General features: G+C 33.7%; 2 protein-coding genes and 1 pseudogene across 2 annotated transcripts in view; 2 read left to right on the forward strand and 1 right to left on the reverse strand.

The window, feature by feature from the left end:
* The first annotated feature begins 2,753 nt into the window (after positions 1 to 2,753).
* Positions 2,754 to 4,276, forward strand: LOC138319261 (transmembrane emp24 domain-containing protein 3 pseudogene; annotated as a pseudogene).
* On the reverse strand, positions 4,110 to 7,985 carry LOC138319262 (uncharacterized). Its single transcript, XM_069262288.1, has 2 exons — positions 7,438 to 7,985; positions 4,110 to 5,352 (listed from the first exon to the last, which is right to left on the reverse strand). Exons 1-2 carry the CDS (start codon positions 7,896 to 7,898, stop codon positions 5,304 to 5,306), a joined length of 510 nt encoding a protein of 169 aa, XP_069118389.1. The 5' UTR covers positions 7,899 to 7,985; the 3' UTR covers positions 4,110 to 5,303.
* Positions 7,986 to 11,927: 3,942 nt separating this feature from the next.
* The window catches only part of LOC138319263 (probable G-protein coupled receptor No18), a 68,643-nt gene continuing 64,327 nt past the window's right edge, over positions 11,928 to 16,243 (forward strand). The window contains exons 1-3 of the mRNA XM_069262291.1: positions 11,928 to 12,137; positions 14,915 to 15,115; positions 15,255 to 15,348. The gene's annotated coding sequence lies outside the window, so the exon portion shown is untranslated. The remainder of the gene's footprint in view (positions 12,138 to 14,914; positions 15,116 to 15,254; positions 15,349 to 16,243) is intronic.

The following is a 16,243-nucleotide window of genomic DNA, read 5'->3' on the forward strand; positions in this document are numbered from 1 at the left end:
AGTATTTAGTTGGAACTCTATGATATTTGTATTACTCCGAGATCATTAGTCTCCCGAAAATCATGAACATCTCCTTCTTCGCTGTCTTCCTCCGCGGCAGACTTTCAGTGGATTTTGGATTGTTTATGTTTTTTTTTCAATTTTACGTAATTCATGCTACTGATTGATTATTGTAATCGAATTTTAGGATGGTAACTGCAAAAGAAAGTTCTTATAACGCCTATAAAGTTTTTTTTTTTTTTTTTTTTTGTGTTGGTTGTATTGACGAACCATCTGATGATATTATTGCGCAGTAAAAATTATTAGTTTTGAGTACGTGTTTCCTTCCTTCAGATCTGTCACTCGGAGTTGTGTGCGTAGTATTGAAAGGAAAAAAGTACAAAATTTATCAACATAAACTTACAAAATATAACGATAATAAGATCTGTATATGTACGAGCAACTTAAAGTGCTTATATTGTCGTGTTATGTACGATAGCCTTTTGAAGACTTGCTAAAATCCGATGTATTTTGCATGAAGTTTTCTTGATGTTAGCGTTCGTATTAGATACAAACATAATCACCGCCTCTCCCAGGATTCGAACTCAGGACCTCTGGGTTACTAGTCTGACGCTCAACCGATCGAGCTAAAGAAAAGTTCTCGCTAGCCGAGCGGTATTTTGCGGCTAGTATTCACCTGGGTGACATATACTCCCCCCTCAAGGACAGAACTCGTCCTCGAGCTTCCAGGAGTAACGGCGATACCTGTGGGGCATGGCTGAGTATTACCCCGCGTCCCTACATGTGCGTCAATGTAACAGAGCACATGATTTGGTACAAACATAATCACCGCCTCTGCCAGGATTCGAACTTGGGACCTCTGGGTTACTAGTCTGACGCTCAACCGATCGAGCTAAAGAAAAGTTCTCGCTAGCCGAGCGGTATATTGCGGCTAGTATTCACCAGGGTTACATAAATAATCAAATAATGTAACTTTTACATAACAAAAGTGTACAGTCATGTTTTATTTTAAGTCAAAAGTCGGCAAAGCAAAACTCACGATAAATGTTCTGCACAATTGTAGCGGGATTGGACTGGGTCGATCATCGGTGACCAGGTAGCTCAGTCGCCAACCAGTGTTAGGCCTACTGTTAGGCTTACGAAGACTTGCTAAAGTCCTATACATTATATGAAGTTTTCGATCTTGATGTTAACGGCTAGCGTTCTTGTGGATTTAAAAGAAATCCGAGTGATATACGTAATGAAATAATGTACCTTTTATTTGGCAAAAGTATCTGGCTATGATTTATTAGTCAAGAGCCGTCAAAGCAACCCATGTTAGTTTTCTAAAAAGGAAACCAAAACATATCCGGAAATGGTAATATTTCTTATGTTATATTTTTCCGAAAATATTCTTCAATGTTAAGTGGATATTAAGATACGAAAATGTTTACTTGTTATTTGTTTGTCTTTGTAGAGACATTGATGAAATTTATAAATTAGTAATTGATAAAGAATTATAAAAAATGATACTCAGATTCTGATTCACATTGGTGTTGAAATCGTTATTTCAGAAATAATTTAGATTTAAAATTTATTACAGTTATTTCAGTAAAATAAGTTATTCAACTTGTTGTTCTTGAAAAACTTTAAATCTCATAAAATAAATACGGTATACCGTAAATATATTTTGTTAAACTCCGAAATTCAACGCTGCACACTTAGTATACTAAATTTAAAACCAATTTCTTTATTCCTTTGTTTGAGTCCTTCATTCACAGCATCTATGAGTGGCCTTGGCACTTTGATTTAAGAAAGTTTTGCGGATGATGCGAACACGTGTCACAGAACTGTATGAAACAGAGAAGCCAGGTAATTTTGAGGAACTACTACAGCACTGGTTGCCGATGACTGACGCTTTGTGAATATGGCGCCCTTAAATGTAGAAAACAGCGTTATCAATAACAATACAAGGATATCAGCAGATGGAACTCGTCTGGCTTGGCAGCGAAATAAACATAATTCCGGATACTAGTTAAAATTTGTATTTTAGCTTAGATCACGTCAATATTCACCCCATCTGTTCTTCGTTCTTCATCAAACCAACAATCACATCATCACCAACCCGAGTAGACCCAGCCGTATTGGTAGATATATAATGAAGCAGGTCTTAATTGTGATTTGCTTTTATAAAAGTTGATCAATCAAACCACGGACACATTTTAAGATTCAGCCTGGCTCGTTTTCGTAAACTTGAAAGATGGTTTGACGGCTAGTTTATATAGCGAAAGGTGGACAGGGGAAAGTTTACTGTCCGCCATACACATTCCATGTGGTTTCCGGTCCAAAACATAGTTCCGAACGTTCTTAAAACGGTAATACAACCAAACACAACAGTTGTCGTTGACCTGGGTCGATTTATGAATTCTGAAGTCATACTACTAAAACAATTATGATAATCTGAGTTTATCAATGAACAAGCGTAGTATATTGTATTTATATTAACGTTATCTTTTTCAATGTATGGGGGAAATTACTATTTTCTTCCTTTCAGTTCCTTTTAAGCGTGTACTAGTTAAACCTTTCATACGTAGGAATGTCCTTTTAATATTACAGACACACCGTTGCTAGTGTTCACTATCTTTTACTGTGATTTACTCGCCGGTTAATTCGGATGATCTCTGTCCTCAACCTTGATCTGCACTAGTATAAGTTTAAAGGAGATTCGGATGGTTTCAGTCATCGACGTTAATCTGCACTAGTAAAGTTAAAGGTGTAGATTCGGATGATTTCACTCGCCTTTCTTGTCATCGGGTGTCGTCTGATCGATGAACAGGACAGATAATAATGGCCGTTTGATTACAAAGGATGCATCTGACCATATGTTACCTAGTATGACTTAAAGACACAGCTTGGTAGTCCTAGCCACGTGTGTCAAGAGAAACAGGTATCAATACACACCACGATACTGTCGACGTAATCTGTGTCGAGTTGGCGCGACACATCACAGCCAATATTCCGAGGGATGTACCAAACAAGGATATCAGTTAGTTGCTGAGTACCTAAAACTTTCTACATAAAAATGGCGTGGTTACGTTGTGATCTTGGTGTACTCATTATTTTATTCCTAACCTGTTGTCGATCTACTGCTAGCGGGACAGCTTTAACGTTTGAACTGCCAGAAACTGAGAAAGTATGTTTCACGGAAAAGTTTCGGGACACAGCATCCAAACTTTTGGTGTATAAAGTTCTGCGAGGTGGGAATAATGATATCAACGTGGAAATACTGTCTCCGAACGGGAAGGTCGTTTACAGCGCTGATCGTAAAACAGAGGATAAAGTTCTATTTTACAGTTCCTTTGGAGAATACCAAGTCTGCTTCGACAACGAGTTCTCGACTTTCTCTCACAAGGTTGTCTATTTCGACTTGCGCAAAGAAGAGATCGACAACTTAGCCGTAGAGGCGGGTAATAACGTGCCTACAGTAAAGACTGCCGCCGAAAGCTCGTGTGACAACATACACGAAGTAATGACGATGGTGGTGGATTATCAGAGGGACTATAGACTCAAGGAAGTAATGGGGCGCTATCTAGCGGACGTCGTCAATTCAGGCGTTATGTGGTGGTCTGTCGGACAGACCATTATCGTGATGGTCATTGGTTTTGGACAGGTATTTATACTGAAGACATTCTTTACGGAACGAGATTCTAAAACATCCATATAGGTAGTAGACATCCGTAAACAATCATTAAATGTGATTTTACAACATCTATGTTCGTTTTTTCCGGGATTTTGTGTTGGCGTTCTAGTAGAAATGTGCTGTAGACTATTTTGAAGTGTTCACTCATCAGTGGCCTATTTAACTAGAATCTGAGTAAAACTAATCCATGAGTCGACAGATTCGCCGGCTGTTGTGTTTTATTCTTTTGAGTTAATCAAATTCACATTATGCACAAAAGAGACTTAGCTGTTAAACAAAGATGTGGTGACAGCTGTTGGTGGAGGCCGATATAGGCCAGTAAAACAGTCAAGTCATACACAGATAGTCTATTGTCATCTTGTGTGTTGTATTCTAATGGATAAAAGTGCCTCCAATTAGTAACTTACAAGATCAACAATAAAACAAATAATACAAACAAATCTTTTATTTCTTTTGTATGAATATATGATGATTAATACGAAAGTGAAAAGGGGAAAATGGACTACAAAGTGAACATTTTATTTCATAAGATTCGATTTCATTATATAAATTAGAACTATATATATCTGTGATTGTTACATGATAAAAAAGCCTTTCCTTAAATACTTTCAAAAAGAAATTCACCTTTCAACGATTGATATATGGGATGCACACTTCAACACGAAACAAATAAAGGAAAACATAACATATAATAAAATACTAATAAATATAATGCATGAATATTCACTCTGAAAGCACACAGGGGCTGACTAAAACACTATGGAAAATATTCTGAAATTTAAACTCCTCTTTTAAAAGCCTTAAGCTACACTATATATGTAACTCAGAGAGTTAAAATCTTTGTACGAGATGTTCGACTTCTGTAGTCGCACTCGTATAGTTTAAAGACATAGTTTTATGTTATTATTGCAAATAAGGTAATATAAACCTTACATGGTCAAGTGAGCTAATGCTCTGTATCTCAGAAAATAATTATTATAATACTTATCTGTGTAAATCAATATATCTATGAAAAGTACAAACAAAAACGGAAGAATGTCTAGAAAGCACCAAATAAACGGTCCTAAACATATCACAGCAAAGTTGGAAAACAACAACAACAACAAGACTGGTTGGTCAGGTGTGATCCAGCCAGAGTTAACGTTCTAGAAAGATCTAGGTAGTATACAATAACGAATATAAAAGTGCTCATCTTAAAATGTAATACTGGTATATCGGACAGAAGTTTCACTTGTCCTCGGATTTCGTGAGGAAAACCCCTCGATAGTTTATTAGTTGCCTCAGCTTACTAAAGGCTAATACTGATATATCATGATTCCGTGGTAATACCACGATTAAACAAAATGAATAATATTATGTGTGGGTTTCATATGGTAAGATTGAGCAGAATACCGAGTGTAAATATATACAATTTTTACAACACATGAGAACACACAATGTGGTGACACGGGACCATGGTATAAATCTGAGTTCTGACCACTTTACTGACAGTAACTAGATAACAAAGGCTGATGTATTATCCTCCATCAAGGCAGATCCGCCATTATCAATGCAGTATGATGTAACCCTTTCGTCGATGTACTAAATAATATTTCTTCGGTGTAGTTTAATATATAAATGTTCATCAATGAAGTTTAAAGAGTTTGTTGGTTGTGTGCATGTCATCCACATATCTACAATGAAAAACAGAAATGATTAGTTTTACGGCAGTGGAATTCTCGGTTATATGTATGATTGTTGTGGTAGTGAGTTGAGGAAGTGAAGGGGCGTCCATCTTGAATTTTCCTTCACCTCTATACACTGATACGTTAAGAAATGACTCTAGTTGTTTATAGAACGTTAAAAAACTACCAAACAAAACGGACCAACCACGAAAAAAGGAGACAATCTTTAAAAGATATGCTAAATAACCCGCTGTAAGACATTAAATACAGTAAAGCCTAAATCGAAATATTATTTGTTTGTCTAAACCCGACCATGATTTCTTTTGACAGGGAGTGTATGTTAAATGTTTTATTTTGCCTTGCATCTTTATAATTTCAAGAGTAGTTAGACATATTATTTTGAAGCCTTAGTTTAGCATTATAATTATATAAAATGTATAATTATATACAGTACGATCACTGCACAGAGCGTCTCGCTGACCAGTCGTACTAACTAATACGCCAGGTAGGCATAAATGGAAGTGGTAATACATGGAAGCAATTAGGATGGGAAAAATTGGTAATTTAATTAGAAAAAAATCGAAACTGGGAATAATATATTTTGAATATGATCATTTTTCTGGGTAGATCGGGTTATGGTAAACATTTGATATTATTTTAGGACCAATAATGGTGTTTTGTTGCTTTGATTTTAATATAATCTAAAATGTAAACCTAGTAATATACATGTACAAAATGTATACTGTACTGAAATGAAAATAATCATGTATACAATATACAGTGTCGTGCCAAAAGTCTTTCACATTTTTATGACGCATCGTCGGTCAATACCCGGAAGTGATTACAGTTTCTTTCCTCGCGATTCAAAAATTGGTACTAGAATCGGAACTCTTTTGTATTGTGCAAGATGTAGTGGGGTTATATCACATATCTGTCAAATTCGCGTGGGGCTATTTTTAGTGTTGTAGCAGACGTCAACAATCATGGAGGATGGTTCGCCGGGAATTGACATTGGCTGAAAAGGAACAAGTGGTACGATAAAAAGAAGACGGTAGGAAAGTTGTAGACATTACGAAAATTGTAGGTTGTTTTTTTTTTTTTGGGGGGGGGGGGGGTTGTGCCTCCAGATTAGGTGTGCTGAGACCAATAGAAGGAAATTCCAATACAGATAAGTACATTGAACTATTAGATCAAAATGTATGGCCTGTTGTCTTGAAACATTTTCCTGATAAGCCTAGGATATTCCAAGATGATAACTGTCCTGCACATATGTCGGGAAGGGCCCAGCAGTGGAAAACTTAAAACAATATTAATTGTTTAACCTGGCCCTCTCAGTCTCCAGATATACATATTATAGATAATGTATGGAGAATGATTAAGATTCGTTTACAGCGAGTGCAACATACTATTAAAAGTCGCCAAGAACTTATTGATGCTGTAACTCAAATTTGGACTTCATTTACTCCGGGGTATATTGCTGCGCTATATGCAACATTACCAAGACGAATCCAAGGGTCATTCAACAAAATACTAAAATTCCAGGTACATGTAGGTGTGTTTCATGGTTATTGAGGTTTTTATTAAAGTTGCAATATTCATAATCGCAAAATGACATGACGTCATAAAACTGTGTAAGACACCAATTTTAATAAAAAGAGAGGAAAAATGACATTGACATGACATGGTTTTTTTTTAAAAACTTTTTAAATTATGTTTATATTTTTTAATCTTTTTTAATTAAATAACGCGTGTAAAACGTTAAATGATGGCATACCATGAATGCAGCATGTTGCGTGCGTGAAGTGCGTGCGTGTTTTGGAAGACTTTTACAACATATTGTACTACATGTGCGTTCAATTCAATATAACAATACCATAGTCCATATCATTAAAATATAAGCGTAAAAGATAAATATGACAATAGAGTCTGAGTATGTACATGGTAAAGTATGACAAGTATCTGACTATCACATAGGGTGTAAACAGTGTACACGTGTACCATCAATAACATCAAACATTATTTGTAAATGTACACAATACAATCTACTGATCAGCATTCACAATTTTAATTTAAACGACTTTTTTAGATACTCACTTAGTCATCGGACTGTTGATCATAGGGTATCGACGTGCTGGTACCAAAGAGTGCATAATGGGTACTCCTCCAGCAGTACCCCAGTTCGGAGGAGCGACTCGAATCAGACTTCCACTTGATGGTATCATTTGTTTCAATGTGGAATACTCCTCACACCGCGTGCTGGGATGAGATTTAAATATAGCTGCCTCTGGACCCCTATCAAAGCTTCTGAGAGGAGGTTCAATGGTAGGGACCCAATGTTTCTCTGCGGGAGGAAGTTCTTTCGGGGCTAAAAGTTTATGACGAGGAACTGGGGCAGTAACACGAAGGTCAGTTGGGATGTATCGTTTCGTTACCCATACAGTTTCTGGTCCTTCCTCCAATTCCTTCCGCTCCTTTTCCTTGTCCTCTCGTTCCTTTAAGTATCTACTGTAAGCATATTTGTAGGCACCAAAGGCGCCCATGCTGTGGGCCGTCATCTTCCGATATAATCAAAATAATCTAGTCTGATGATTGACCTAATGAAGGAACGTAACCAAGGAAGCCGTACGTCTGAATGACTTAAACGCTTTAAACGGGTCCCGATCGTTATCACAACGGCGCTTAAAATATCTCCGGTGTTGGGTCAAATAAACACCCACGTTGTTTAGGCTAACACCGAACGCAAAAATTCGCTTATGGGAATAGGGTCATAGAAAAAATATCGAAAACCAAGAAAAGAAATTTTTCGTAGGTGAGGTGCGAAGATGTTTTTTCCAAGCAATATCAGTAAAAAATAAATCAAGTATCCTAAAATATGACCTGTTCAGAGTAAATCTTTCTGACGACCAAAGCTGTGCGTGTGTATTTGAATATGAAGACGCATATCATATATTTTTTAATTGTAACTTATATCCTCGGCAACGTATAGAGCTTTACAGAAATTTAAACGATTATATACCACTCAGCCTACAAACCTTGTTGTTCGGTGATTCTAACTTAACATATAACGAAAATGAAAATGAATTTATTATTAATGAAACTCAAAAATACATTCTTGATACAAAAAGATTTTAATCTCTCTCTCTCTCTCTCTCTCTCTCTCTCTCTCTCTCTCTCTCTCTCTCTCTCTCTCTCTCTCTCTCTCTCTCTCTCTCTCTCTCTCTCTATCCGTCAAGGGAATAGGGTCATAGGGTATGTAAGAAAAATGGAAATGTACTTTGCATGTTTAAAACTACTACGTTAATTCTATGTTTATATTGATTTTGAGTATGCATGAGATTTCGTTTCTGAAAAATATTTTAAGTCTGCCATCTTCAAATGTTGATTATGTATATATGTAATATTGTTGGAGAGGGCTTGATATAAGTTGAAATAACTTGTGCCCAATCCTTTTGTTTCAATAAAATATGTTTAAACTAAACTAAGCATGTATTCAAGGCCCCCTATACTTTTCCGAATTGGAAAAATTAAAGTTTCTTAAAAACAATAATAACACAAGAAAATGTGTGTCGATGGCTTAAGATGAGGTTACAACAACGAACAAATGCAAGATTTCCTTTGTTAACCGTTAACATTCATTTCTCTGTTTTGCCGTCTGGCACATAATAGTCCCTTACGCGCGGCAACATAGGCCGACGACGGGAAACATAAATAATACGACACGCGGAATGAAAAATTAGCTTTTGATTTATTTAAATCAAATTATTCAGAAGGTAAGGATAAATTTAGTAAGAACGTTCAGCTAACAACTTATGCGACTCTACAAAATTGTCAATCTCGTTTTACATTTTTTTTTAAATCAAAAACTGTTTCGAAAAGGTAAGGGGCCTCGGTAAAAAAATATACTATATTTATCTAATTCTATTTGAGAATACATATGAAGATACTACCACAAATTAATCAATTAATTTTACTGCATTTGAAGTTGTTTTTTTACATAGATAACTACATGTAGTCAATTATTTTATATGTTGTTATATACCGTAATAGTCACTACTTACCTGAGGTATTGGACTATAAGGGATAGAACCCTTTAATTCTCTCACTCGGACTATTTGTTTAGTCACCTATCGATCTGTACTCTCTCACTAGCGGGGTTTATATCACTTCTTGTGTGTAAAGTGGACGTATATACATATATAATACGTCTGAAGTTGCAAATTCTGAAGAAAAAAACATTTGGTCTTTGATCGAATGCAGTACTTCCATTGAAATATGATTTGTATCATTTCCATATATATCAATCAATCAAAGATATTGTCATTTCAGTATTTTCACTCACTCTTATATATTTAAAGATGCTCCACCGCCGACAGAGCATAAATGGTATTCTTCATTTGAACAATAATTGGTGTTTAATCATGTATATATATGTCTAATTAACACAAAAAATAATATAATATAATATGATTTCTTTTGCCTTTGGTGCATGCGCAATCAATACTTCATTCCATATAGGATATAGTTCCACGGAATTTTTTCGGGATACAAATACATGTAATTATTTTTTATATTTTTAACTTGAAGTATAATTAGAACTTCAAACTTTTCAATGGTGGTATTGGTGCAAAGTAAGTAAATTTTGTAATTGAAGAAAAATATCAAATCGTTTGATCCTGTTTTTGATAGTGAAAAAACACTATTTGTCAGCGGTGGAGCATCTTTAATATATATATATATATATATATATGCATTTTTGTTGTTGTTGTTGACAAAATACTTGATTATATTGACATTTAATCAAAATGAGGCATTGGCAATTTAACGTCTATATAAAGACCCACTATGAACCTTTACGATATGGTCTTCAATTTTCTAAAACAAGAATAATAATATGTAGAGTCGCAAATATTATTTGCTTACCGTTAAAAAAACACTTACCATCACCTTCTGAACAATTTAATTAAAATAAATACAATGTTAAATTCTCATAACGCGGTCGTATTATGTTCCCCGCTGTCGTCCTGCGCGTTAGTTGACTATCGCTGCGTCACAAGACAAAACAGCAAAATTAATCTTTTTTGTTAACATATAACAAATGGAATTTCGCAATTGTTTGATGCTGCATTTCATTTCATTTCAAAATATTTTTATTAAATCATTAGATTTAATAGGGATTGGGCAGCAGGCTATGCCTATATTGTACATCTCAAAATCATATATGTAATATATGTAATTTTACAGACAATATTGAAATTAAATATATATTTAGGATACACTTGTAAGTAATACTATGGTAACACTCCAATAATGAGCAGGTATAAAAAGCATGTTAAGTATATATATATACATGTATATATGCATACCTATGTTTTTGTTTATAGTTAAAATGTGGATACTGTATAGCCAGATAATGATAAGTTGAAATTTATAATGGATTCATATCAGTTCAATATATACAGTTCCTTGATTTAAATCAGTTGATATTGATTTGAATTTAATTTGAATTTGGATCCCTCAATATCACTCCCACACAAGCCATTCCTAGTGACCGGGCAGTACTATAAAGTCCATAGTGTTACCACTGAGTACTGGTCCTAGTCAGGAATGTCCAGAGAAAGAGCCATACTGAGGGAGTATATTAAAACATATGCATATAAATTAATTATAACATTGGAGAAAATGGGTTTATACATAATGTAATATAAAAATATGAGTGTTATAAGGGTTTACCTATGATCTACTCCTGTCAAAGAACTTGGTACAGACAAAGGATTAAACTTGTAATATTATATCTAGGTAATTCATTATAATAAAATGTAATATCAATAGTTTAATACAAATTTGAGAGACAAATGGTTGAGTTATGGTATGGATATATTTGAGAATATAGTAACCAATGCATACCTGCAGACAAAATAGTTGAATATATATATCCAAATCCTCCAATACTATTCATTCTTCATATTTCATGAAACAGTTAGATTATGTTTGTATAAGAAGTCATAAACATGTTAATATTCATATAATATTGGATAGTACAATATGGATTATTTTGCTAAATTTTAATATATACTTGTATAAGAGAGGTATAAATGTTATTATGTTAATATAATAATTTGATGCTGCATCTTCAGTTTAGGTCATCGATATCAACTTAATTAAGCCATAATTGTTTTTACGAAAGGTAGTACGACTCTAACTTCTCTCAAAGTTCCATTAATTCATTCATGTCTTTATTCATCCAATAATTGAAGAGTTACAATGAATATATTATATTATTATGAACAGAAAAACAACAGAAACTGTAGGTAATTAAGGAGAAAATTGGTACAGTACAAAACAATCCAAATGAAATTAGTGAAGTATAACTATAAACTATTATATGACAAAAATACCAAAAAGTATAGCAGATAATGAGACATACTGTTACTAGTTAAACGTTAGCTGTGAAGCTTTTCCGGAATAAATACAGCCATATTAAACAAATGACGTAAGGCAACGGTCATCATCAACAAAACATATCTTCTAATGTGGCTGGTGGACTGCCGATGAACATTAAGATCTGGACCTCCCTTGAGGAGTTGGTAAAAAAGGTGTAGACATGTACTGGGGTATTCATTGACTATCTTCGTGAAAAATGGCCACAGAGAGGTAACAAAGCATGACTACGACAGTCTAGTAAAGAATGCGTCACTGCATCATATACATACTCATTACACTGGACACAAGAGAGTACGCAATTAGGTGGAATGCCTAGATAACAAAGGGAATTTTATGCTGCATCTTCAGTTTAGGTAATCGATATCAGTTTATTTATTTTATAATTGTTTTTACGAAATTTAAATTTTTGTTTCGGAAAAATAGTACGACTTTAACTGCTCTCAATGTTTGAAAATGTCACCATAATCGTCATAGGAAATATAATTACCCAACTGTAAAATCTTATTTAAACATATTTTATTTGTTTCAAATATACAATGAGATCGGACACAAGTTGACGATTGAAATTTCGTTATCATTTTTTTTAAAGATTTGATTTACTAGAATGTCATCTTTTCTTATTCTGACAGTAGAAGACTAAACAGTTTACTTTTCGATGTTTTCTGCCTCTCAGATGTCTATCACATCACGTGCCATGTTTGCGATCTCCTATCACTCCAGGCTTTCACAATATAGTTTCTCTTTTACCGCCAGCATAGGAAAATAACATTTTTTATAATAAATAGAATGTGTACTAATAAAGAGAGGGAGAGGACATTTGGATTATAATTTTCAAAATCTATTTGTATCAATAATGTAATTTCTGGGTGCTCTGGTATATGAGTGTATTTTTACATCGGATAATTCATTACTTCCATGAATTAATAGCTGCAGGTACAGTATGAAATTGTTTTAAACACGATATACAAAAATGTAATTATATTCGTTGTTGAGAACAGTTATTACAGTGGAAGAAGAAGTGAGATGCATTTTCAATTTGACACCCGCATTGACAGTGACGATAATCTACTCTTTAGAATAGGTCGTTGTGTAAAGTACTACAATTATTCCTAAGTCCTGATAGTCTTCAAGATATCATGGGAAAGTTGGACATGTAAGTAGTTTAGCCGAATGAGTTAGTCAGCACCGCTTCTGAAAAAGACGATGTTGTAAATTATTTAAGTATATTATTCAAAAATTCTGCGAAGCATATTTTTGGCGAAAAGAAAAAATCCTACCAATCATTTAGATGTAAGAAAACAAATAAATAAACATTGGTTCACTCATGAATGTCACCTTAACATAATTTTATTTTACCAAGCCAAAATATGTTATAATCAAGATAAAACCTCTACTAATAAGATTACTTTTAAGAATACTGGTAAAATACAGAAAAAACATGAATAAACTTATATAATTCACCAAGAGAGAATGGAAATGGATCTACGAAACGCATCCAAATCAGAGCCCAGAACATTTTGGAATATCCTCAATAAAATTGACGGAACTAGTAAAACACATATTATTGAAAAATCTATAGACGAATAGTATGATTATTTCAAAAATTTAAACAATGGAGATAACTCTAATAATAACTTTGATGGCGAAATTGTTGATGAGGTATTCAATAACGAAATTACTGAGGATGTAATATCTTGTTCGATTTCCGGTTTAAATAATAATAAGGCTCCAGGTCATGATGGAATTCTAAATGAATATTTAAAATCCATCGCAGAAATTCTTTAGCCATTATATTGTAAGATATTTAATATCCTATTTGATACGGGCTTCATTCCAAGGTCATGGAAAATAGGGGTTATAAAACCTAATATAAAGTTGATTACTACTGATAACCTTTCGAGTAATATGTTTATAAGTTGATGTTAAACTTGCAAACAAATAATATTATGAAATTCAAATGGATGCATAATGTTAAAAATGTTTTGAAGAAACTGGTTTGAATTATATATAGGACTACCAGAGTGTATGTACATATAATAGAGAATATTTAAAGATCAATTTGTACAAAAATGGTTTAATGATATAGAAAATTCATCAGAGGTCGTACTTATTCTATTTTTAAAAGTAATTTTGAATTTAAAAAATATCTTGTAAAATTAAAGCCAATAGATAGACGAATCATCATAAAATTCTGAACCTCGAACATGCACTTACCTATTGAAACTAGAAGATGGAATAGGATCCCTGAAGTAAATAGAACTTGTAATCTATGTTTTACTGATATTTGAAACGAATACCATTATTGGTTTCAATGCAGTAATGAAATGGTGAAACGTTTACGAGAAATTTATATACCAAGTTACTATTATAGAAATCATAGTGTTATCAAAATTAAAGGCCTATTTACTATATGTAGCATAACTGTTTTGACAAATATATGTAAGTTTTTGGGAAAAAAGAAAAACTATTGATTGAGCTTATACATCACTAATACATATTGCAATACACTGTCACGCTATGTGCCCTATATACTTGCATGTCTATATTATGTATAGTGACCTCTTGTTACATACGTGTATATCTGAGAGTAGAATAAAACCTGAAAGTCTGACATGTAATATATAAGCGATTCGATTTCCGATAAGATAATAATTTTGAATCGAAGGTCTGAAAGTGTTTATTGATTTATTGAACACTGAATGCGAAATACTTTTTCAGATCTGCAAGTTAAGTTGGTTCCATAGTCTGATAGAAGTCGGAAAAAGATAAGTTGGAAAGCTGTAACCGGAAAATTAGGCCAAAAATAGTTATATCATCGGAGTTTTCAGACACTAATGGAGATAATGAATTGATCAAATATTTGGGTAAAACTGGTGGACATAGTAAACTGTCCACAAACCGTACAGTTCTGTTCGATTTAAATACATTTTATTTGCATGATACAAATACATGAGATTAGACACACGTTTTACTTGACGTAGATTAATGGATGACGTCATAGGACTTTATTGAAATACACGTATTATTTCTTGTTCTTCGATGTTTTGGTTCCTAACTCTATGTTTCAATCTGGCATGTTTATACCTCTCAACTGTTTTAGTTCAAAATATGCATCTCATATTCCTTACAGCATGTTATTATAACCCAGCCGGATCACAGGACGATTACTTATAGTTGGCGGCGAGAGGATGTGGACGGCACGGTGTAGCTAGGTATTACCATCTGACGGCTTCCAACAAGTGGCTCTATGAACTACAGAGCAACAAACCAATAACTATACAGAGCTAGAAAGGTGATAACCAACGAAATTCATCGCAACAGATCATATCAGGTAACCAACGTTACTGTCCTTCGATTAGTATAAGAAACAAACTGTCGGCTGAATATAATAATGGAACCAACGACATTGAAGTCTGAACGACAGTAGCCAGCTATACAAATTATCGACTGTTAAAAATCTTATATTTTAGACTCAGCAATTCCGCGACACACGTTGGATTCACTGGGGGAGTAAAATAACATTACAAGGAATAAACCGAGGACAACAAGAAGTTCTGGTACTTGGTAAGTGGCATCATGTTGTATTTTAAGTCTGCATAATTTTACAAAAACTTTAATATTATAAAACAATAAAGCTATAACCTGTTATATGTATATTGAATATCATATTTCAATCCATGAAACTTTTTTTTCTTCGAATAATAAACAGTCGACGTTTTAGCGGGGAGATGTTATACCAAAATTGTTTTTTGTAAATATCTGTAAAATTATGTCAATTGATACGATACAGTTTCAGCAGTTCCGTCCGTGTCATATCAATATCAAGAATATAATTACTGAAACATTATCATTAATATTTTAAAAGAGAAGTTTATAAGGTATTACATTCAAATAAGCAAATAAGAAAAAGCAACAAAATCACACAGTACATTTGTTTCTGAATCTGTCTGCACCAAGTGTTACTTATGTTAAAAATACCAGCTGTTTTGGGACGTTGTTAATGAAAGTGAATGTGTGGCGGAAGATGAAAACCATTGCATATGTAGATCTATAATTGAAATAAATTATTCCTCGAAGTTCATTCCCAAACAAAAACTAAAGCTATAAGTTTGAAGGCTGTATGCAATACCAATTTATTGTCTTTGTTTTAAATTCCATACTATACCATAAACAGCCATACATACTCCCTATAACAAATACAGCAAATATCCGGTAACACTAGATGAATAACACTCATTATAATATTATGTAAATGTCATAAAATGAAACAGTTATCGACCTATTTTCAGGTGGATACGGAGAGTTATCTTCCCTCGAAAGTGAAATAACTTTCAGCCAAACACATGAAAACAGGTCGATAATTGTATAATATCTCATAGTAAAATATCAGTTTTCGCTTAAATGTAGGACACTAATAAACGTGAAGTGTATTAAGCTTTAATGATATGTTCGCTTTAGT

The sequence above is a fragment of the Argopecten irradians genome, chromosome 3 (genome assembly GCF_041381155.1).
Source record: "Argopecten irradians isolate NY chromosome 3, Ai_NY, whole genome shotgun sequence".
NCBI lineage: Eukaryota > Metazoa > Mollusca > Bivalvia > Pectinida > Pectinidae > Argopecten > Argopecten irradians.

Excerpts from the sequence above, each read along its gene's own strand:
- LOC138319262 (XM_069262288.1), bottom strand. The coding sequence starts at position 7,898 with ATGACGGCCCACAGCATGGGCGCCTTTGGTGCCTACAAATATGCTTAC. Across the intron at positions 5,353-7,437 it reads ATCAACAGTCCGATGACTAA|ATATGTGGATGACATGCACA; the intron begins GTGAGTATCTAA and ends TTTTCATTGTAG.